At 42.1% G+C, this 23,530-nt stretch overlaps 2 protein-coding genes across 3 annotated transcripts in view; one reads left to right on the top strand and one right to left on the bottom strand.

Annotated features, from left to right (window-relative positions):
* The window catches only part of LOC117945780 (regulator of G-protein signaling 22), an 18,922-nt gene extending 17,550 nt beyond the window's left edge, over nt 1-1,372 (top strand). The window contains exons 19-20 of the mRNA XM_034873476.1: nt 677-784; nt 869-1,372. Of these exons, the coding sequence (XP_034729367.1) occupies nt 677-784; nt 869-897 (137 nt within the window). The 3' untranslated portion in view covers nt 898-1,372. The remainder of the gene's footprint in view (nt 1-676; nt 785-868) is intronic.
* A 442-nt stretch (nt 1,373-1,814) lies between these two features.
* Nucleotides 1,815-23,530, bottom strand: part of LOC117946102 (vacuolar protein sorting-associated protein 13B-like) — a 335,261-nt gene continuing 313,545 nt past the window's right edge. For both annotated transcript variants that reach the window (XM_034873955.1, XM_034873954.1), the window contains exons 52-68: nt 22,357-22,564; nt 20,799-20,987; nt 20,142-20,288; nt 18,114-18,397; nt 17,285-17,412; nt 16,934-17,130; nt 15,615-15,733; nt 13,604-14,036; nt 13,220-13,384; nt 12,403-12,631; nt 10,491-10,667; nt 10,069-10,239; nt 7,134-7,310; nt 5,472-5,574; nt 3,550-3,718; nt 3,337-3,417; nt 1,815-2,210 (exon numbers count right to left, since the gene is read on the bottom strand). In XM_034873955.1, the coding sequence (XP_034729846.1) occupies nt 1,962-2,210; nt 3,337-3,417; nt 3,550-3,718; nt 5,472-5,574; nt 7,134-7,310; nt 10,069-10,239; nt 10,491-10,667; nt 12,403-12,631; nt 13,220-13,384; nt 13,604-14,036; nt 15,615-15,733; nt 16,934-17,130; nt 17,285-17,412; nt 18,114-18,397; nt 20,142-20,288; nt 20,799-20,987; nt 22,357-22,564 (3,226 nt within the window). In that variant the 3' untranslated portion in view covers nt 1,815-1,961. The remainder of the gene's footprint in view (nt 2,211-3,336; nt 3,418-3,549; nt 3,719-5,471; nt 5,575-7,133; nt 7,311-10,068; nt 10,240-10,490; nt 10,668-12,402; nt 12,632-13,219; nt 13,385-13,603; nt 14,037-15,614; nt 15,734-16,933; nt 17,131-17,284; nt 17,413-18,113; nt 18,398-20,141; nt 20,289-20,798; nt 20,988-22,356; nt 22,565-23,530) is intronic.

Raw genomic sequence — 23,530 nt, 5'->3', positions numbered from 1 at the left:
CCACCCCTTTTGACTGTCAGGTCTTAGTAAAACTCCTATAGCCAGCCCTTTTGACCACTATTTGCTACTAGTCAGACTAAATCTGGAGGGAACTACTAGAACTGTTGGGTCCTTATAAATTATGGAGTGTGGTCTAGACTGTAGACCTACCCTATCTGTAAAGTGTCTCGAGATAACTCTCGTTATAAATTGATACTAAATTTTGCTAACTAAAAAATTGAATTAAATGCAGGAAACTAACACTGAAATTAGCTGTTCCCACAGTAAAACCCATGCTAAAATTTCTAAAGCTCCGATTATATCTGGCAGTTGAAGCCAGACTGTCTCATTATGTAGAACTCCAGCCAAAACAGACACTTCAGCCTGTCCATTGAGTGTTAATGTTCTGTGCAGGAGTTAGTCAGAACACACACTGCGTGTACGTGGAAATATCGCGTGATGCCAACACAGTTAGTTACAATCCATAGTGACTAAGGACGAGTGGAAACCAAGCACAGTTCAAATAGTGTTTTGATGGGATGGTATATAGGCAAATTACTGTTAAGAACACAGATGGAGATCATCACTGGTTTCTGCATGGTAGAGATAGGCTAAGCATGAGGGCTAGGGTGTACATGTATGGTCCACACAGTTGTCAGGTGTATAAACATGAATGCTTTACTCTGTGTCTCTGCAGACTGCTCCTCTGACGGCAGTGTCAGGTCAGCAGACAGTAAACCCAGCCGCCAGCAACCCTCACGCCGCTCCTCCAGAACGGAAAGTAAACAGTTTAACAGACACAAGAGTGAGTGAAGAAACAAGATGATGACACACAAACATAAGTTACTTTTCTTCTCAAACATAACCTGCCTCTTTTGTTTTACTGCAGGGGGTGTGAGAGCCTGCAACATAAAATGAAACCAAAGCGTAAGAACTGACTTCATGGTGCACAACTTTTACGCCAACAGACGAGGGTGCCTGAGGAGTGAAAACTGAGAGCAGAGCTGCTACTGATATCCTGATGAGGTCCAAGTTTGAGGCTGGGTTTACATGATGTAAGAATATTTGCTTGAACCCTCTCTGACAAATATCTGTGTGTAAAACTCACTTGACTATGTTTACAACTGGCCGCATAACAATTGTACAGCCATCATGTATTCATGCATTGTACACAATGATAGAATAACACTTAATTTGTAATGTTTTTATTAAATGTTTCTATTCATATATTATCCATTTACATACATTAAAAGGCATTAGACTTAAATCTTACGCAGAGATAAGTGGAACAATATAAAAAGGCAACAATAACATGTTTGCATCATAAGGGGTTGGCATCCACAGAAAGTTACAAAGAACAGTGTTATTGTCAAACGAGTATGTTACACCCATAAAACATTTTTGGTTGACAGCTGGTATCTCTAGCGTCCATCAACATGTAATATTGCACTTAACATTGGCACGAGACTACACAGAATGTAAACACTAAGAGCTTATACTGCAGAGTGAAACATTACACACTGTTGGGATAGAGTTGTTGTGCACTGTGCATTTCTATCTGCAACACTGAAGAGGTATCACACTGACGGAATAAGCCAGGATTTAAAGTTGGAAAAGAACACTATTGGTCCATAACGAGTCAGGTTGACACAACTCTTACTTGTTTTAGTGTAGTTTATGTGTGCGCACTGAGTGAAATGTCTGAGGATAATAAATATCTTAACTTACATGTATTTCTATGATTTAACTGAATATAATCCCTCTGATTTATTTCTGTGGTTATGTAGTGGGTTTGTATATCACAAAAAAATCTCTACATCACTAATATATTAATGACAAGGTTGACTTATAATAAAATAAATTCTTTACCTTAACGGGTAAATGTTTTGCATAAATGGAGTTATCTTTTAAGGCTTAATTTAAATTGGAACAAAGGATCGGCTCTTTTTCTGCAGCATCAAGCCACATATTGACTGAAAGTGTTAGTGGAATCCGATGCGTAAGGCTTTATTCTTTATCATGGTGAACTTGCTGACAAACACCTTGGCGAAGGCGGGGTCCACCAGGTAGTGGTAAGACTTGGTGACGGAGGGCGGAGGCTCGGCGAGCACCACTGGGAGCTGCAGCTGGAGAGAAGCAGCGGAAGGGGAAAGGAACTGGGAGGCTCGCATCACGTAATCCACTAAGCGTCGATACTGCTGCTCTGACAGATGCTCACGAACACCGTCACCCTGAGGAAGCACAGACGGATGATACAGGGTCCTAATGAAGTTAAATCTGATGCAGGTATGACATTACAAGGAAACATTTTTTTAAATATCTCCAAGTGAGGAACTTTATTTCTTCTATGCGAAACCATTCAGTTGTGATACCTGCATTCTTATCCTGAGAAGAAATTATAACAAACAATTGCAATGAGATAAGTTTGAGTTCATCAATAGTTAGACTTGAGACATGGAGGGCAAACTTAAAAGAGGACCTTTCAGAAAACCTTTGGGAAAAAACCTGTGGCGCATCTCAGAAACAAGCAGCAAAGTCCAATTTGAAGCTACTTCAATATATTTGGCTGTTACAGATATACATAAATCCTGTTAAATTGAATATATAAAATAGTATTACAGTGAGCTCATGAGTATAGGAACCCCTGCTTAAGTTGACTAAAAAAAAATCATCTTCTGGAAATTGATGTTATATCCCTAATTTAAAAAATCCAACCTTTAAGGGCACAACTTTTCTTTGTGAATAAATAAGCATTCCTCTTTAAAATACAGGGGCATGAGCATAGACACCCCTATGTTAAATTCCCATAGAGGCAGGCAGAGTTTTATTTTTAAAGGTCAGTTATTTCATGGTTCCAGGATACTACGCATCCTGATAAAGTTCCCTTGGCCTTTGAAATTAAAATAACCCCACATATCCAAAGGCCAAGGGAACTTTATCAGGATGCATAGTATCCTGGATCCATGAAATAATTGGCCTTTAAAAATAAAACTGCCTGCATGAGTAGCACTGTATACCTGACCTTTATTTTAAACGCAAAAATGCTGAAGGAACATTTATGCATGGTGTCTGGAAATGGGACTAAGTTAAAACATTCTGGAGGGTGGTTGTCAAAACCATGCTCATCTTGTTTGTGAACCTTCCACTTGATCCTAAGAGGATTTTTCTGAACTAACTGAAACTACAGAGTACTACAGCATCCCTCCCTTTTTACCAGGTATATTATTTTATTGAATCACAGCTTGTGTAAGCAGTGTTTAAATGGAAACACAAATTCCTTTGATTCATTTCCACATCATATTGTTTTCCTTTTGTGAGCGCTGTGCAGCTCCATTGCTTTGAGCTTCAGGGTCTCACCTCTGTGTCGCTGGCTACTGTCTGCTGCTGTAAGCTGAGGGTGAGCTGGCCCTGTTGTCCCGGCTCCTGCTGACACTCCACCTGCACAGGACAGCATGGTTAACATTCAGTTAAAAACAACAACATAGCTGAAGAAAGGTTCATTTCACTGTTACAGGAGCTGTTAGTCAGTCCGCTGAGATCTCTATTGTGTGGAACACTTCTTTTCTTTACCTCTGTGATGGGGAAAGCCTGCTGCTGGGTGTCCTCACTGAGGCTGACCACAAACAGCACCTCGGAGGTGAGGAGCAGACAGCCGGCATGCTGCTGACCTGACCCGCTCACAATGGTCACCTCCAGGGCCATGTGGAGCTCCGGCCGCCCTAGAGACTGGAGCATCTTCCTGTGGTCACCGAGCACATGACGCAAGGAGGGATGGACATTATAAACCGGTTATGACATGTTTGGAAAATTCAATCTTAAAGCTATAATGCGTAGTTTCTGTTGCCCCAACAACACTGTATGTGCATACACAGGAAGCCTTTAATAATCGCACCCCCACCCCTCCTCCACACAGTTGCTAATACGGAAAATGAAAAAAATGTGATTGGTCTCTTCAGGAGAGGTAAATATCTTGTAATTTTGATGTCCTCTTTGTCTTCAAAGCTGAACGATGCTGTTGTTCTTTTTTCAGCAGTCAAATCATAGGAAATATCAAATTAAAATATGGCTTTGTAGTTTTATGCTTAATCCACACATGTACTATAGGCAGCAATCAAATACACATTACTTCTCATGCGTGCGTGGATTATGTGCGCACCTTCACACACATACTTAACGGCACGCCACCGAACTCCAGATATACACTTTCCCTATAAACACTAGACCACACAAGGTGCCCAACTAACCTCAACACACACAAACACGTGGTCATACCTTTCTCTATACATCCTGCAATTTACATCCCGCAATTTACATTCTGCATGTCTTCTGTAAGGTTTCTATTACACGCGTTTGATAGGGAAATATGTGTGTAGGAACTGAAGTCTTCAGTCATGTTTCTCTGACAGTGTTTACTTTGGATGGCAGGTGTTCCAATTGCAGAGCAGATGTTGAAGCAGCCACAGTAGGGACAGTTTGGTTCTGTTCAATGTTACTCTGCTCAAACAGTCTGACCCCTCAAATGTCTGGGCTACCTGTAGTTGTAAAAATAATTGATGGATGCCTGATGAAAACCAGTTTGACTGCAATGCAACATGAATAAAACCACAAGGGAGCATTATCTCAGCTTTCATGGCTGTTTATCTTTTTTCATCTTCCTCTTACATTAGCACAACATACTGCTAACCCCTCGTGTGCAACTAAAGTGGAATGTCTTAAAGAAATATCATATCTAAATGTTGGCCTTGTCCTCATGGCAGTTGACATGCCACACACTGATATTTGAAGTAAATGTTTGATAGCTATGGAAACCAAACTAAATTGTGGAAAAGGCATTATAAAATGCCATAAATGCTTTTTCTACAGATCTTGATAACCTTCTGGAGACAGATGCCTCTTATAAGTTTTTATGATAATAATAAGTGCTCCACCGAGGGAGCATACTGGAGTCTTTAAACTACTCAGATCTGATGCAGTGCTGTCAATACCACTGCCATGTCTTTTACAACACAGGACCCAAAGCTAACCTTTGCAAACTGAGTCTCTCCCAAACTCCGAACCATTCCAGCACACAAAAGAAGGTGTTCCGCCATCTGATGGCACTGGAAACATCTCTGGATAGACTCATAGTTAAACAACAAGAACAATTTCTAGCTGGCGGCTTTGGCAGAGTGCTTAGAAAAACCTTTTAACATGGCTCGATGAGAACAAGGGAGGGCAGGCTGGCTAACATGTGTGGGATCGAGGTCAAACATTTTTCCAGATTCTTTTCTTTTTTGTGGAAAGTGGGTAATGAACCCTCCAAGGTTTTTTTTTTTTTTAATTTTTAAACAAGACAGAAACAATGATGAGAGGTAAGGGGTAGAAAACGAACAGCAGATCCTGGAGAGACTCCAAAGAAAGCAAATGTGAGAACACATGTCCCACTTCTAACAAATAGTTGGACAAAAGTAAAGGAGATGCCTGCAGAAAGAAGGAATGGCCGGGGATCATACCAGACATATTTAAGGTGGCTGTTTGGGGCTTGAGCAGACTTCTCCTCTGTAGGCAGGTGCAGTTGTTTCGGATGCTGCCACAGTCCTGCTCCGTGGAGGATCCCTGTTAGAAGAGACACAAAGAAAAACATACACTCAGCATCACTATCAGGGAGGTTTTCTTTCGTGTGTTTGCAATGTTTTGTACTATGGATTATGTACATGCATTTACATTGAAAGACGGCTGCTGCCCTTCTAAGCTGATAAACTGCACATTTAATGAAAACATTTCTAACATTTCTAATCCAAGCACATGATTAGGATGGCTCTGTGTGTACATGTGAGGGTGAGTTCATAACCCATGTGCGTGTGGTCAGTTGTCCTTCATCCTACTCTAGCTGTCAGCACTGCAGCAGCAGGCCAGTGAAGTCATCAAGTAGTCAAAACTGGGCCATAAAGAACACACTGAGATCCATTAATGATGTCAGTGCAGCGGTACTCTGCTGCTCAACTCTGAGTAGGTGATTGCAAGTGTGTGTGTGTGTATCCTTTCTTAAGACAGAATGGAGAGAGACAGAATAATGACAGACAGTTGATCTGCATATACGTATTAGATAGAGCTATTTCTGTGTGTGTGTGCGGATGTGTACGCTGGTCAGTGTATTTTGCAGCGTGCCTTTGTGCGCACTCATGAGCATCCATATGGATCAACATGTGTTTGCCTAAGTGTGTGTGTGTTAATGTGTGTGTTTGTGTTCTGCTGAGCTCAGAGGGTCAGGCAGACCAGAGCCAGACACCGGGGAGTCATCAGTCTTACATAGAGCGGTTAGCCTTGCTGGTAGTTTATGTGCTGTAGCCAAGACCTGTTAGCGCCAACACACCACAATCCTCTGGCCCAATCCTCACACCCCGCCCTATCTTCTACCAACTATAAAACACAAACTAACTCCAAAGACTTCAACTGACTGATATAAGTGTTTGTGCATAGATCTGTGGGTGTGCGTGCGTTAGTATTAAAGGCCAGGGTCTTTCAGTAGTTCTCTATGAAGTCCTTTCCTACTGAAGCCCTGACCCCATAAGCACTTCTGGCTGGAGCCAAGAGGACAGAAAGGTAGAATTTGTCCAAGCACTGATGGATTTATGATTTTCCTGACACACAACTCTAATTTTTGTGTGTTGGAAAGTAAGACGCATTTGAGACATTGCTGCCTGACCAAATCTCTCTTTACACTTCACTTTACTGCTGTGTGATAACATGCTTGTGTGTTAAGGATGTAAAATTTAGCATCTCTACAGGACAATTTTTTTAAATGCGTTTTTCAAATGTACTTTAAAAAAGGTAGGTTAAATTAACTATGTATTGTGTGCTTGATATGTCGCCAGAAAATGATGGAGCTTGTTGTCAGAAATGACAATGAGCTCCGTAAGTTCTATTAGTTGATAGCCAACATTATTCATGTCTGTGATGTTTACAATGAGAATTATGCTTTAATTTTTCTGTGTTTTGTGTGTTTGTAAACCACAGGAAAACGAATTGGGACACTATAATAAACAAATCCCATCTAGCTTTAATGATTTCACTGACTGAAATGGTTTTCTAAAAGAAACAATAATCCCATAACAACTTCTGAAACTTACAAGGGAAAAAAAACACGCTGTTATCTTTGACTTTCCTGAACTTACCGTATCCAGTTTGAGACACCAGTTCAGCTGCTCCTCCAATGGGCTTGGTGAAAACCCCCACAATGCCTTTCCCAACTCCAGCGATGACCCCTTTGGCCTGGCTTCCAGCTGAGCTCTGCATGTCCCAGTTCCTTTGGAAGTTCTGCATGGGCTGGTCCACAATTCCTGCTATTGCTCCTGAAAGAAAAAAGGGAAAACTTGTCCTTTATTATTGTGCATTGTTCAATAAATCCTTAACAAGAGACTTACATTTACAAAATACAGGATGAACACAGAGTTCAACATTCAATTTGAGAACAAAAAGAACGGGTAACCCCCTCTTAGCGATTTTATTTTTGCAATACTTGGGAAACAGAGATAGACATACAGATTTTAAAGTGTCAAAAATGGGACTCCCACAGGGATTCAGACATGCGTTTGACCCACAGAAAATATCTGTATGACACAGATGTTGTGACTGGCAGTGCATATAAGGAATTATAATCCACTGTAACGCAGAGAGATGCGAGCAGCTGTTTGGTTTCAGTGATAATATTTACTGCCCTCTGGGTGTTTACTGAGTCCCTGCTGGGCTGTCTCCACTGCTCCGTCTCATGCTAATGCCGATGGACAGCAGATGAAACGTGTGTGGGCTGAACATGTTTCCATACATATTGACAGAGATGGGTAATTACTTTGTTACTGCACTCAAGTAGACTTTTCAGATATTTTTAGTGTACGTTACCATTTCTTTTTGTGCCGACTTCAATGCAATTTTTGTACGAAGAAGCAAAGCATTCAAGTAAGGCCTTGGCTTGTCTCTCCTCTTACATTAAATACATCAACAGTTCTAGTTAGACGTTGCCTGTGCCAGCTGGAGACGTCCTTGAGTGGAAATAAGAGCTTACATTTTTAACATGAATATCAATACTCTCTCCTACTTACTAATACTACAACTACTACTATATTTTACAGAATTGGCTCATTACTTTAGTTAAACTAATTTCAGTGGAGTTACTATTTTTCACCTCATCATACAAATTCAATCTAATTGGATGGGACTATACATTGTATTTCCGTACCACTACAAGACAACTCGACAGATTTGGCGACACTCAGTAAAGATTTACTAGCCGTCAGTTCATATTTTATACGATGCTGCCATCTAGCGGTTGTTAGGTGTAACTCTAAAAGTATGGGGAACTTCTTAACTAATGTCTGTTTAGTAATTCACATGTTATACTTTGTTTTCTTTCCAGAAGCCATATTTGAGCACACACATACATGTAGATTTTTTTAAATGTTAAGGGGAAGATTAAAAAAGAGAAACTGGATCTGTGAATTCTCACAGATTATTATTTACCTGGAGTCCCAGTCTCTGTCACAATCATCATATATGTGATGTTTTAGGCTTGTTGGGAGACATCCATTTAAAATGTAGACAATGTCCACTGAAGTTTCTCAGCTTCCACTATAGTAAAGTGTGCTTCAGGTAAATAATGGTTGTCATTTGCAAGGCAACTTTACTACTACTTTAATACTTTACGTACATTTCCAAGCCTGTACTTTGTTACTTTTACTTGATAAAGAAGTTAAATCAGTACTACTACTTTTACCAGAGTATTTTGAACACAAGTATCTGTACTTCTGCTTGAGTACGGGAAGTGAGTCCCTCATCTCTGCATTTCAAGTGACTTCGAAGTTAAGTGTTGTTATCAGTTTAGTGTCTTCTTAGTCAATAGTGTAAATGCTGACACGTGACATGAGGAGTGAGGGGTGTGTGTGTGTCTGTGGGTGTAATGCTGGGTCATCATTCAGTCATTGGCTGGTGTGTAGATGAGATTGATTGATTTGAGGAGATTGCTTCCGCCTGGAAGCAGTGACAAACAGCCTCAAACGGAAGGCTGCACACCAGATGTTTCTACACAGAGAACACTACGGAAGACAAAGACGTTGAAAGACTTTTCTTGTTTAAAAAAAAAAAAATGTAAATACACATTTTAAAACCCGAACCACAACAACAGAGAAGAGCGGGGCTGGCTCAGCTACGTCGGCGAGGATGGAGCACGCGGGGTAGCGGACCAAAAGCCAAAAGCGTGGTCATTAAAGGAGCGGCCATCTTCAGACTCAAAATGTGTCTGGGTGAGTCAGTTTAACACAGCACAAACCCTTCTAGAAGTAGGAAAGACTCAACCAGGCAAGTTTAGTCTCATTCTCCCGTTAAATGCAACACATAGGGAGAACGAAACAGGCAGATTAATGTTGCCGGCTAGGCTAACCTTTAGCAGCTGTGTGTCTTTATTATACTAGCGCAGGTTAGCTTCAGCCCTGTAACGTAAAGAAAGAGAGATCTTACATTGGGCTTGATGGTGAAATAATAAAACTAATTTAAATTAGTATTTACTTCTAGTTTCACTATTTGCTGGGGTTATTGCACACTGAATTGTAATGGGTATTTTTCACAAACCCTTTATGTTTTCCAAATATCTGAATAACTTTCTATGTTGACTGAGAACAAAATTGTATTGACGTCCACTGTTTGTCATGTATGCCATTTCTCATCTTAAACCACTGTGTGTTATTGAGAAGCAGGCTAATTAGTCTACTTGAAGTCTCACTATGCCAGACCCTCCTCTAAACCGCGCTGAAGGAGGGTCTGGCTACTCGTCATAGCATTCAGGGATGGGGGGGAAATCTCGCTCTGGTTTATTGCCATTTCTTTAAACCAATCACAATCATCTTAGGCAGTGCTAAGCACCAGAAACCAGATTTACCCTGCAGAGATCTGAAAAAAGGTTAACCATGGTCCTCATACATTGACCCGAGTTTAAAATTCCAACACAAAGGAAGCTTTTTGCTGTATATCTGATTTGAAATGTTGTAATAATGAGGATTGTGTGTGTGTGTGTGTGTTGTGTGTTACTTGAGGGGTCTGTGCTTGTGTAGCCCCACATACCTAGCAAGCTAATGCCGAGTCGTGATAGCCCCTGCCTCAGTCCGTCCCCAAGGCTCTCTGGTAGCTGGCGTCTCCACTCCTCCTGCCTGTTGTAGTGCTCTTCATCCAGAGACAGGCGGTCCATGTTCCTGGCCAGGCTCGTTGCCAGGTTAGTGATGGACGTCAGCGTGCCTAAAGACAAATGTGATATCTTCATGAGACACCTATCTTTCCCAAAAACCAAAACTGTAGTACTAGTCATCAATGCATGATGACACCCCGAATAGAAACAGTGTTTAACAATGTATGTGCTTGTATCAGTCTGGGAGGAGACATAGTAAGCCACTACTTTATACTTTTAGTCTATAAATACAAGTGTGTGCACATAGATTAACATTTTGCTGCTGTAAAAACAACTCAAACGTTAAAAACATCTGCGTTACCTTTTGAGATATGTTTGACGAAGGAGGTGGTCCCTCTAGACACCCCGCTGACAAAGGCTCCAGGCCCGCGTGTCAGACCCTCGTATGGCAGTCGGAAAAAGTCAGACACGCCGTTACCGATACTCCGCACCAGGCTGGCAGGACTGCCCAGGATCTCCAAAGATCCCACCACCCAACCTGCACAAGATATGTCAAATAATACTTGTTGTATCATCATAATTAATCATAATCTTTGTTTGCATAACATTGCTATCCAGCCTACTTTCTGTTTTGGTTCTGTTTAGCTTTACAAGAAAAACTTGGACTGGAAGCAAATAAACTGTATTATGTTTGGTGGTAGCCACAATGGGGTTATAATAAACCCACAATTTACAGAATTTAAACACTTTATAATCCTACAGTAATATTTTCGACTGCTAAAATGTTTTTTTTAATCCCTAATATATCTGGAGCACCTGCTCCTAAGAGGAACAATACACATACAAGCCTCTTAAGTAAACTTTCTCTATCTTCTATTTGCCAAAAGCAGTTTAGAGTGAGAGGCTCTCCCCAATCTAAATATTTTACAGAATAACCTACACAATGTTTTTACGTCAGCATTCTGTTCATCCTATCAGAATTCTTTTCTCAACAATACAGAGATTCACAAAAGCATTCACACATACACATATAGACTCATGCACACAGACATACACACTCCTGCATGAAATCATACATGTGTCATGGTTAGATTTACAGCCTCCTGCTATCTCACCTCATCTCTCTCATTCAACCATAGAGTCCCCTTCAGATGGCACGGCTCAGCAATATTTATGCCCTGACAATTGCATCTCAAAAATCAAATAGCCGTTTCTCAAGACGCCGACCCCGCTCTGCTCTTATTCTCCGTCAATTTGCACTTGAGTGATGGACTCTATAATGGTAGGAAACCAACTCCAGTGGGACCTAGTGGTCATTTCTGCATCAAATGATCTCCCAATTGTGGTTTTGGTAAAGCATAAAGTCCGGAAGGCAGGAGCTGATGTTTACAAGGTTGAGTCATGCTTTTAAACACACATACATATACTGGTGTGTATGCATTGCTAGTGTCCTTTTAGTACCCATTTCCATAAGTCTTTGCATGTGTAGGAGCATGGATCTATGCCGGTGGGTGTATGTGTGATTGTAATACCGTACATCCTAATACTAATCAGTCCCAGAATGCAATGCTTCCCGGTTCCCCACACTCCACTGTGACTCCGGGAGAAGTGACGTGTTGAAATACGAGCAGAAGTGAGGGCTCTAACGAGAGACAGCAGGAAGGAAGTGTTCGTCCAGAGGGGTGATTTCTGATGTAGAAATGACTGGCTTAAACCAGAACATGTGTGGAGGCTTTGAGTAGACAGGAGGACAACGCAGGAAAGAGGCACGGAGCCTTTATGGGGACTGAAACGTCAGGCTCTGCCATCCACAGATTATCTATAACGTACTGCCTAAAAATGAGTCATCAGTTAAATCATGTGATAAAACTGTAAATTATGAGAGAATCTAAACCTTATTCGAACCTTCAGTGAGTCTGATTTTACTTCCTGGAGCTCTACACTTTTACTTCACTTTCTGCCACAAAGCAACATTCGTTTTAAAGGTCAACTCTAGACCTAGTGTGAATAAATTGTGAAATTTCTCACTTGAGCACACACCCTGTTTTTCTTCTGTCCATATTTGCTTTAACTGAGTGCATACTTTTAATGGATTTCAATGTGAGCCTATCTGAGACTGATTGTAAATCTGAAAAGAAATCGTCTTGTGGGGGAGTATACTGTATGAAACAAGACAGCTTGAAGGACCATTAGCTTTATGGTGATGCGGCAGCAGGTAAATATGAGGCATTTGCGTAAGAAAGAAGTTGTGACTCCCTCCGTTCACTACCTACCAGCTCTGAAGAGGGCCCCAGCAGCATAGTGCATGGCCAGAGCATGGACTAGCTGCCTGGCTGTGGTGCACAGCGGCCCTCTCTCAAACAGGGAGAAAGAGAGAGGAGTGTGGTCTGAAGCAATGTACAACTTCAGGGAGGCGTGGATGCTGACCAGCAGGTTGACTGGCTGGATGGTCAGCCTTTGCAGGCACACAGGGTGGACCAACGCCTGCACCGACTGAAGTACCTGGAAGACGTGCTAGTTTTAGTATTGACATGAGAGAGTATTAACCACAAGTAATACTAAGGATTACAATGTCTTATGACATGCAGCACCGACAGAAGTTACTTTATTGGACTAGGTAATAATGTCTGAATTCATTATTATACAATATTACATGGCTTGGTAAAATACTTGATTCTGATTGGTCAATCACGGGATTCTGCGGTCTGCTATTTCTGTAAGACAGACCGTTACAGTTCGTACACTCTGGTGGACACTTTTTAACCCTCCTGTTGTCCTTGGGTCAATTTGACCTATTTTCAAAGTTTCTACTCCGAAAATTTGGGATTCTTACAAATAAAAATTATACAAAAAAAATAATGTAAAAAAGCATTAATTATTATTTTTACCCAGGAGGAAGACAACAGGGTTGAACCAATACAATGGTTTTTAAATCCATATCTGCTGATAACCATAATGCTTCTTCCTGTCTGTCTGGCCAGAGCTGAATGCCCATTGTAGTAATTATGGAATGAGAACGCAGTGACTAATCCAGACAACATTCAACCTCATCAGTTCCTAAATAAAAACATGATGTTATGAATAGTGCACCTGTTCAGGGACAATGGGCACTGATCCAAACTCTGGACTCCTGCGGGCCTCTGCTGTGGCCAAAACCATGGCACTGTCAGGGATGTAGGTGTGGAACAGGGTCTTAACGTAGTAAACAAAAGTGTCTTCAACATAGACTCTGGCAGGCTGGAGCTGAAAGGTGATCTGAGGATAAAACACAAAAAGCTTTTATGAAAACCCATGACTGTTATGAAGGAAAAAAATGATTTGGACTAGTGGTTACCCTGTCTCTTTAAGAGGAATTGTCCTTTTTGTCATGAGCACTCAGGTCTCCCTTGCAAAAAAGAATTAAGGCTATAGTAATATGCACCTTCTACTGTAATGTAGACTTTTGAAAAACGATGACAGAAGAATGATTCCAACCTCCTCTGCAGTGCTTCTGTCCCCAGCCAGCCTCATCCTCAGCTGCAGGAAACAAGAGTGTTTAAACTCCTCCAGGGATTCTGGAGACTCAGCGGGGTTGGCGTCACTGCTCCACGGACCCCCAAGTTCAGCTCCTCCTCGCTGATCCTGGCACAGCAGCACGGGGAAGTGGAAACTCGCCCGGTTGAACAGCTGGTTGTCTACTTGCAGACTGGAGCAGTAGACCTCGATCAGAGAGGCGTCGGGCAACAGAGGGGAGTCGGGGTCACCTGCCAGCTCGGGGGGCAGGGAGGGTGGTGCTGGAGCCAGGCTCAGGAACAGCTTGGTCAGCGTGAGTCTGAGCAGCTCCACAGATCCAGAGGGATTGGTGATGTCATCACTCAACACCACACTGGCTTCACTGAGGAGGACTCTACAGGACAGCTTAGAAGACCTGAAACAAAACGAAAGTTATTCATGTTAATTAGATTGTCATCTGTTTTTCATCTGTTTTTCCCATCCATTTGTGTCTTAAGTAGTCTATATCCTTGAAATTCCACTTCCAGGACTGCTCAGGTGTCGCCGGAAATTCTACCGGATGTCGCTCTTATCGGCCGGATGTCGGGGACTTTCCGCTTTCTTTGTGTAATTTTAATCTTGGGTTTATTTATAAGGACTATGGTCCTCAGATCTTTGCAGGGTAAATCCAGACAGCTAGCTAGCTAACTTTTGAGTGTACACATCTTCCACCAAAACAAGTTCCTTCCGGAGGCACCGCCCAAGACAATTGGGATTGGTTTAAAAAAAGGCCAATAAACCAGAGCATAATTTCTCCCATCCCAGAATGTTGTGTGGACTAGTTAGACCAACCTGTGCAGCTCTGTGAGGGAAGATCTGGCAATGCGAGTCAAAGTGACTAATGTGAACAAAAATCTTTGAAATTGTTCAAGTTTTGGTAATGTTAATAGTGTGGAACAAGAGTGGGGACAGAGGATTTACAGGGAGTACAGACGCACTGCTCTGCGTTGTCTAAACGATTGTCTAATTGGTGTCAATTAAATGTCAAGATACACTTATAGATGTTACCCTTAGATACGTACAAGCTGAAGTTGGTGCTAGTTGTGCAACACCTACAAATGGATACACTTCGGTAAACTACGTCTCGTGACTATTTTGACCGTGGATGACCAATGCCAGCCAAAGAGGAGAAGACATCCAAAACACAAAGCCTAAAGCACATTGACCTAAAGAGAAAAGCTGCTCCAAGAGTGGAGAGCTGCAGAGCCGAAGTAAGCTAATGCTATTAGCTAAAGTTACAGTTTTAACCTGGCATCAGTAGGTTACACAAGAAAGCATGGCAGGATAACTTTTCAATCTTCCCATAATGTAGTCAGACACTTATAATAGTAATTAATAACTAACTAATTACTAAGCCTGTCGCTGGCAAAAAAATCAGCTTATGGTTACATTGTTCTAGTTAAATATTGGACCAATTTTAAAGAAGTCACTTAGACACAAATGCTTGGGAAAATAGGGTCCAGGTTGAAACATATTACTACGGTCTAATAGAGAAAGCAAACATCTCAATTTGAGATATTACTTGAATCTTAAATAGGTGTATTATGATTCTGATGATTTTTAGAGGATAATGATAATGTTCCATGAAGTTCCTTCCACCAGAACAAAGATCATGGTCTGACCCAAATTGCTTACATTTACCCAATATGTAATTATATTAATTTCCTGTTTTTGACTAAATGAAAAGGCAGCTGTTGATTTAATGGAATAACGCTGTAATACCATGTTCTACTTTACTAAGTCCACTCATGACAACACAAGAAGGTTTTAATGACATCCAGTGGTGCAAATGATGCCACTTTCTTCATGTTTGGATTCTATTAACAACTGCTACATGAAATCATTGCTGTTAACAATAATCATGAAGCAATTTTTACACACCACAATAAAAGTCACAATATTCAAATGAGTAGGGAGCACAAAACATCAATAAAAACTGCCTGTGCACACATACCTGGTGTGCTGGTTGAACACAGCGTCCATGCTGCCCTCTGGTGCCAGAGACAGAACCAGGGTGCCTTTCTCACACACCACGTCTATGTAGAGACAGCCAAATCCTGGCAGGAACACCACCTAAGCAACAACAGAACACAGATCAGTGGTAAGATAGATCGATCTTTGTATGTATGAGTGTGGGTTTTAGTGCATACATGTGTCTAACTTTAACCTCCACCACTCCAGGTTCAGAGTGATCAGCCCCTCACGTGAGGAAAAGGAAGTAGATCCCCGGTGAACGCTTCGCTGAGCAGTCATAACAAGTCCAGCCTTTGACCTCTCACCCCTCCCACACAGGTCAGACACGGAGCTCACAGTAACCAGAGATACACAGCCTCAACCTCAACCCTAACCTGCAGCTTGCTAGACACAACACAAAACATTACACACACTGCTCCTTAACATCTTACTAATCCCACACTACTACTCTGACCTATGAATCAATGCTTACTGGCTAGCAACTTAACACAAGTGGGAGGACGGACAGACGCACACACGTTCAGATGCACGTGAGCATACAAACAGGTGTGTGTCTGCGTGCATGCGCACCAAAGCTACTAATTTGCTGTTTTAAAGTGTAGAAAAACTGTTGATCTATAACATTCATCTAACAGGGTAGCCATGCAAAACGTGATATTTTTATATTATATACAGTATATATAGTCCTGCTGATCCATTACAAACTCAGGCTCCACCTAACTGCCAATTCAGCCAAATCAATGACTACAACATCTGTAGTGACTGGGATTGGTTTTGGAGAAAGTAAAGTGTCAGAGACGGAGGAACAACAACGCTTTCTGGACATGGTGGGAAAGCAGTAGCAGGAAAAGTTTCATGTTGTTCACAGTGAAGGAGAACCCAAAAATAAGTAGGAGGAAATGTGATGCTACCAAGTCACGGCCATGTGGACCAATTGCAGCGACGTGAAGTTAAATTTCTGGGGACACATCAGGTGCACATCAGGCAACGTTTAGGGTCTGTATCTACGCATACCTACGTACATAAACTACGTACAGAAACTTCAGGCAGACCAAGGCTCTGGGATTGGGACACAGATACACTGATACAGATATACAGAAATATGATTCAAAATAATTATAGCAGTTGGCATGATGCGCTGTGGCACTTAAAGTAACAATAAAGATAATAGAACTATGCATAGAAATATTAGTTGAAGCAGTGTAGGGCGTCGAGCAGGGCCACGGCAGCAGCTGACAGTGCAGGGAGGGATACGACTTATGCTGTACATTTACCGCAGAGCCATAAATCAGGCTTTACCTGAGTTCCAGGGCAGTTGATATCTATGGGGTCAGTCCAGTCGGTTGAGCCGTGGTCTGAGGTGGTTTTCAACAGCAGTGTGGGCAGCATCTCTTTCTGCCTGCACTCGGGGAAACTGGAAAAGTGATGGTAGAGCTCATGGTGCAGGGAGCAATTAGGAGGCAGAGGACGGCAGTAAACCTCAGTCTTTGGAGTTTCTATTCAAAGATAAGAGGAATTAATATTAAACACCATTAGTAAAGAGTATACTAGTAGTAGTAGAGTAAGAGGAGAAGGGAGGGATAAGACAAAATGAGAGGAGAGGTACGGAGAAGAGAGGAGAAATGTCCAGTCAGGCCTTTCCCTTCCTACCTTTGACAGTTTCCTTGAGCAGCAGTGGGATAGGACACTTGTTGTGGATCAGCATCCGAGGACAGGGGTCCTCATTCAGGGTGATGTATGTCACCCCAAGGTGTTCCTGATATGTCAGTACTATGACTCTGCAAAACACAAATAACAACAAGACCATAATTAAAATGTCCACAGATCATGTCCCAACCCATTCTAACCACACACAAATAAGAGCTCACACACAACCAACATGTCAAACGTCACATTACTGCTATGTCCATTTGTAAATCTCTGAGGTGCGTCCGTGGGCAGGGCCCTAACTGAAGCTAGGCGTTGACACACTGTCACTCTGTTTGTGTGTGTGTGTCCATCTTTGTATTTCAATTTAATTATGTGTGTTTGGTTGCACATATGTTGCAATTACACACAGTAAATGAGAGCCAATCTGGCCAGTCACACTGTGACAAGTGTGAAGAAAAATGTGCTATAATCATTGGCCTGTGTACTGTATATAGCCTGTGTTTTTTGTAATTGAAAGATTAAATTCTTTTTACTTGGGCTAGCATGAAGACAAAATGCCACATAAAAAGAAAGAGAGGAAGAAATTAAGTAAGAATAAGAAAAGACATGAGATAGACTGTGAGGTATCAATTTTACAAGACAAGCAGAGAGACTGACAGTGGAAATGTTGAGGGCATTCCTTCTTTTGCTTCAGCTGTTTATTAACAAGCTGTGACGAGCAACAGTACTGTCCACAGTTGGCTTTATGTCCTGTGCCAGCCGGGGTTTGGTACCATGCTCTAAATGGACTGTCACAGCCAGCAAACCACGGATGCTCTGCTTCACCCACCTGCTGCTCAGGCCACCCCAAGAGTCCGGTTCCCCAGGAACCGACAAACTCTGCCTGGGGAAGTCTGGCCGGATAGGAGCGGGGAGGCTCCATGCTGCTGATCCAACTCCACCATCATGCCTGGGAAATAAGCTGAAGAGCATGTGTCTGAGCGGGAGGGGGAACACCGTATCCTGGACACTGGTTTGGAGGAGGTCCCAGCATGGCACAGAGCAGGGTTTGGCCAGGGATGATTCATCAGTGGGAGCCAGGCTGAACAGTGCCGTCTCTGGTATCTCACAGGCCTGAGGAGAACACACAATATATATGGGATGAAAAGGGAAGATGAAGAAGCAGAGATGGAAAGAAAGTAAAGAGGAGAGGAAAAGAAAAAGGAATGGAAGAGATGAAAGTATATGAGGAGAGAAGAGAGAAAAAGAAAGAAAAGGAGTGAAGAGGATAGAAAAAAGGGGGAGGCAAAATAAAACAAAATAAGCAGATGAAGGAAAAACAGAAAAGCAAAAAAGATGGAAGAGAAGAGAAAAAAATAATTAAAGTAAGGAAAGCAAGTGAGAAGAAAAGACAAAGTGGGTAGGGGAAAAAGTGGACAAAAGTTGCATCAGAAAAGAATATGAGATGGTACATTAAGAAAGAAATACAGATAGCAAAGAAGATGCAAGTGATTACAACAAAAGATACATGGTAAAACCACATTGTTATTGTACTTTCTTCTCTCTCCCACTGAGCTTAGTGCTAAATTGGTAGCAGAGAAGTCCTGCTGTGCTGGTTTAGCAGCCAGTGAGCAGCGAGTAGTTGAGGACTACAGGGATTAGGCACTAAGCATGATGAATAGACCAACTAGAAAGGCATTCCTCGCCTTGTTTGTGGTCTGTGTTATTGTTAAGCCCATCGCCCGCTATTTAGTTTTTTTCTAAATTTTCTTTTTTTTTCTTCAGTCAATTAGTGGCAACTGGCAAGCTTCGCCATCCTTCTTTAAGAGGATCTGAAGGCTCGTTAAATGACATCACTACATTGTTGCTCTCTTTGGGGACAAGCAGCAGATGAAAGCGAGAAGGGAAACCTGCATCCAATTCTGGGTGTTTGTCTAATGTCCCAATGAAGTGCCATAGCCACATGGTGAAAACGGCAGAGGGAGAGAGGGGGGAGCAGCATGATCTGATGGAAAACGGCTTGCTACGTCCGAGCTATGTGCATGTGTGGTATTACTGGGGTGGATGTATGTGTGTGAGTAATGTGCATGGGGAATATACTGTATGTGTGAAGCTTCAGCGGGACAGGACAGACATGATGCAGGGGCCATACACATGTCTGAACACACACACACACACACACACACACACACACACACACACACACCTTGTGAGGTAGCAGTCAGGAATTGAAGCTGAGGACCCAGAAATGACAAAATTGTGTTGGGTTTTAAAAAGCTGGAGCTACGCTGGACAAAGCGTGGGACAGAATCAGTAGGAAAGACAAACCAAATTTGTCTAAGATGTAGGACAGAGGACGGCCAAGTACTTCATGTCCTATGGTCCTGTAATAAGGTCCAGTAATTTTGGACTGGGATTCATAATAACCTATGTTGGATTGCATGCTCATGTTGCAAGTTGTATGTTGTTTATAAAAAATAAAAAAACTATTTTTGGCGTTGACAGTTAAGCTAGTGGGGACTTAAGAGACTGGGCAGGTGTTGTGACATGTCAAATATTAGCATAGTTATAGAGTGAAACCTCATGAACCTCATGTGTTCTAGAACTTTGCCAGTACAAGCAGTTAAATTTAGCAGATTAAACAAAGGTGGAGAAAAGCCAAAGGTATTTTACCATGAACAAAAGTATCCCAGCATTAACATGATTAAAAAACAGGTAAAAAAAGATCATCTGGACTCTTATGAAATTTCCTTTGAGTTAAATTGCTGAGGTCTACTTATTGCACGTTTGTGTGCATTGTAGTTTGAATTCGGAGAAACCCTCAGTTCAGTGCACAGAGAGAGGAGAGAGTGTTTATGTGAAAGTTTATGGGCATTACCTGGTCTTCAGTTCCCAGAGCATGGTCAGTCAGCAGAGGCCTGTACTGAATCATATAAGGAGTGTTGTTGACAAGAATTGTTCTGTCCTCTATCTGTAAGACCTGGATGCCGTGTCTCACCCCGGACGACACGCAGAACTGACACAGCTACAGAGGAAACAACAGACATTACTTGAGAAATCTGGATATCCACACAGCATTCCGAGATGGGAGAAAAACATGCTCTGATTTATTGGCATTTCTTTAAACCAATCCCAATTGTCATGGGTCGACAAAGCCACAGTGCTGCTGCAAAATAGCACCAGGAAGGAACTTGTTGTGGTGGAACGTGTACGTTTAAATGGTGTTTGAGTTGTGCAACAAAAAACTTAGACTGGATGGATCTAGCTAGCCGTCTGGATTTACCCTGCAGAGGAGTAGTTAATCATAGTATTCATAAATCCACCGGAGTTTAAAATTCCAACACGAAGGCGGTAGTTGACGGACATCCGTTCCAAAAGGTTGTCAACCGGGGGCCACAGAGATATCCCGGAAGTGGAACGTGGTGGATTTAGACTAGCTTCATTGTAATGGACGTTCATTAATATAAAAAAGTTACCCACTTAGGGTATAGTGAGCAGTGGTGACTGGATGTTATGAGAGCATTGTTTCCCTCACCTTCTGCCTGCCAGGGAAGGCTCCCAGGGTGATGTCAGCCTCTACATATCCCTCCTCATCCAGAGTGATCACCTCCGAGTCTGATCCCTCTTTCCATCGAGGAGAAGTCAGGTCATGGACCAGTTTGAGTGCTGTTGACTTGTGGACGGTGTTAGTGTGGGCCCAGTAGATACCAAGCTGGAAGGCTTCCTGGATGGCAGGGGGAGAGAATCAGAAGTTCAATCATTGTCAGACCTGTCAAACACAATGTACTTGTATTTGATTGCATTTTGCAAACGGCCAAATGCTAGGGCCAACTGTGGCTTCGTTACCACAACTCAGCACAATGTTCCTGACAATGTCCATGTTCTCTGCATAGCATATAGCAAGCAAATAGTCCTGGAACTGGCCAGTATATAACTTCTATTACTGCTGGCTTTGTTATAAGAAAATAATTTAAGTGTCTGACAGATGCTTAAATGACACACTGATTGTTCATCTGGCTCTGCAGCTAGCAGCATCATGAAACATGCCGATTAAACAGCAACCTTTTCCTCATAAACCAATCAACTCACATAGAGTCTCAGCAGAGACCAAATCTTCTCTTCACTTGTTGCCATGATAAACAGCTCTATGGAAACAAGGCTTTATTTATTTCAATTTCACAGGCTATTACAAATTTTACAACTTTTAATTTTGTTTCTCTGAGCTGACCCGTATCTGCACTTGTTCTTTGATACGCTGCCTTCCCCGCTTAACACTGGGTTAGTGCTAGGGAAATCTGTGTATGTATGTGTGTGTTATGTTCCACAGGGGGAAAACCATCTGCAGACCTCTTCTTCTGATCTCTAAAGCCAGTGAGAAGACATGCCTACAGTCTACAGTGACAGAGCTTGGCAGCAGATAAAGACTTAGGCAGGGATTTGTGCTCATTAGTGAAGATGCGAGACGAGTTGGTTTCATAATGATAAAAAGACAATTTTCCAGGTCTTAATCTAAAGACAAAATTGATCTTCAGTGTAACAGGAAGATCACTGTAGATCATACAGAGTCTAAAATTAGGAAAGTATACAGAATTTGAATTATTTTTTACTTACTTACTGGCAAAGTACTTCTGCCAATATTAAACTTTTGACCAGATGGAAACATCCATGCAATATGACTCACTTGATGTAGCATAGTAAATTATATGTGTTATAAAAAAAAAATGTAAGTGGTATAAAATTAAGAACAGCCTATTTTTCTTTACTTGTCATGAGGAGCACTACTCAGCCCGGGAAACTGTTGTATATTGTCTTCTGTGGCTATGGAGGGAAATTTTCAAAGTCTGAGGAAAAAAAAACTGATTACATCATCTCAATTTTTTTGTAGCGTTTTAGGCCTTTATCTGATAGTACAGTTTAGACATGAAAGGGGAGTGAGAGGGGGAATGACGCAGTAAAGGGCCGCAGGTCAAAACCAAACCCGCGGCTACTGCGTTGAGGACTGACCCTCTGTATATGGGTGAGCGCTCTACCAGATGAGATCTGACAGAAAGCCTGTCCTTTGTAAGATACATATACTGTAGTTGGCACCATACCTTGAAGGTGGGTGGTACAATGACCTTGCCGACGGGTATCTGCAGTACGATGGTCTCTCCTTCAAAAAGCCACAGGTCCCATTGGGAGTTGTTGGCCAGCAGGGCCCAGGGCAACAACTCTACCAGCAGAGTTTTCAGACCAGACTTCCAGCAGGATAACTTAACCTGCATGGGACTGTCCCACTGGGCAAGGGGCTCCAGCAATGACCTGTGGGGAGAGAAAAAACTCACATTTTATAAATGACCTGTAAATGAATCCTGACGGTGCTGATGCCTTGCTCAACACTACTCTACAAAGTGGGTTAGACAAGACTACAGACAAGCAGGCAGACATGCTGAACACATTACTACTGTTCTGAACTTGTTAATCATTTAGGCCACTCCAGTAAGGCTATGGGTACATGGACCGTAAACACTTTACCCTAGGCGCATAGCTATAATGACATAGATATAGACAGAGAGACCGACACACAGCTACCTGTAATGCAATATTGATAAACAGACATTATTGTCATCTCGGTAATAAAACTCATGTATGCTCAATTACTAAGATTAAGGATATAATTTGCCTTGTCTACTCATGTTATTCAGCTATGGACATGTTTTACACATTGCCAAATTTAGAGCGGCATGCAGCCCTTAAACAGGCATTGAAATGTGTTGTGTATAAACAAACAATTCTTATACTGTTATACTATGCAGACCATTAGCACACTGACAGACTGTCAGTCAGGCTAAACAAACACATAGAAACAAAGTCTGCAGGCAAGTTATGCAACACAAAAAGATACAGAGAACAGTTGACAAGGCATCTGGGAACACACATTGGCATGTGGGGACACAGACAAACAGGCAGACAGGCAGAGAAACACAATTATTTTTCCACCAATCCTCTGACACAGCAGTCATTTCACGGTAATCATGGTCTTGTGAAGCCTAAACAGCGCAGTGCCAGAAGAGAGCCAAACAAACAGTTCTCTCAGACTTACTCTGAAGTTCAAAGCCATCAAAGGCGGCCCAGTCTTTACTCTCCCTCAAGGCTGCCTCGACTCTGCCGAACCTACCAACCTGCCATATCTCCCTGTGACTAAAAAAAGCACTGAGGAACCATAGCTTTTCTTTACTATTTACTGCTGTCTGTGTGTGTGTGTGTGTGTGTGTGTGTGTGTGTGGG

Source organism: Etheostoma cragini, chromosome 6, assembly GCF_013103735.1.
Source record: "Etheostoma cragini isolate CJK2018 chromosome 6, CSU_Ecrag_1.0, whole genome shotgun sequence".
NCBI classification, from domain to species: Eukaryota; Metazoa; Chordata; class Actinopteri; order Perciformes; family Percidae; genus Etheostoma; species Etheostoma cragini.
The sequence above is the reverse complement of the archived record's forward strand: the minus strand, read 5'-3'. Positions and strand labels throughout refer to the sequence as shown.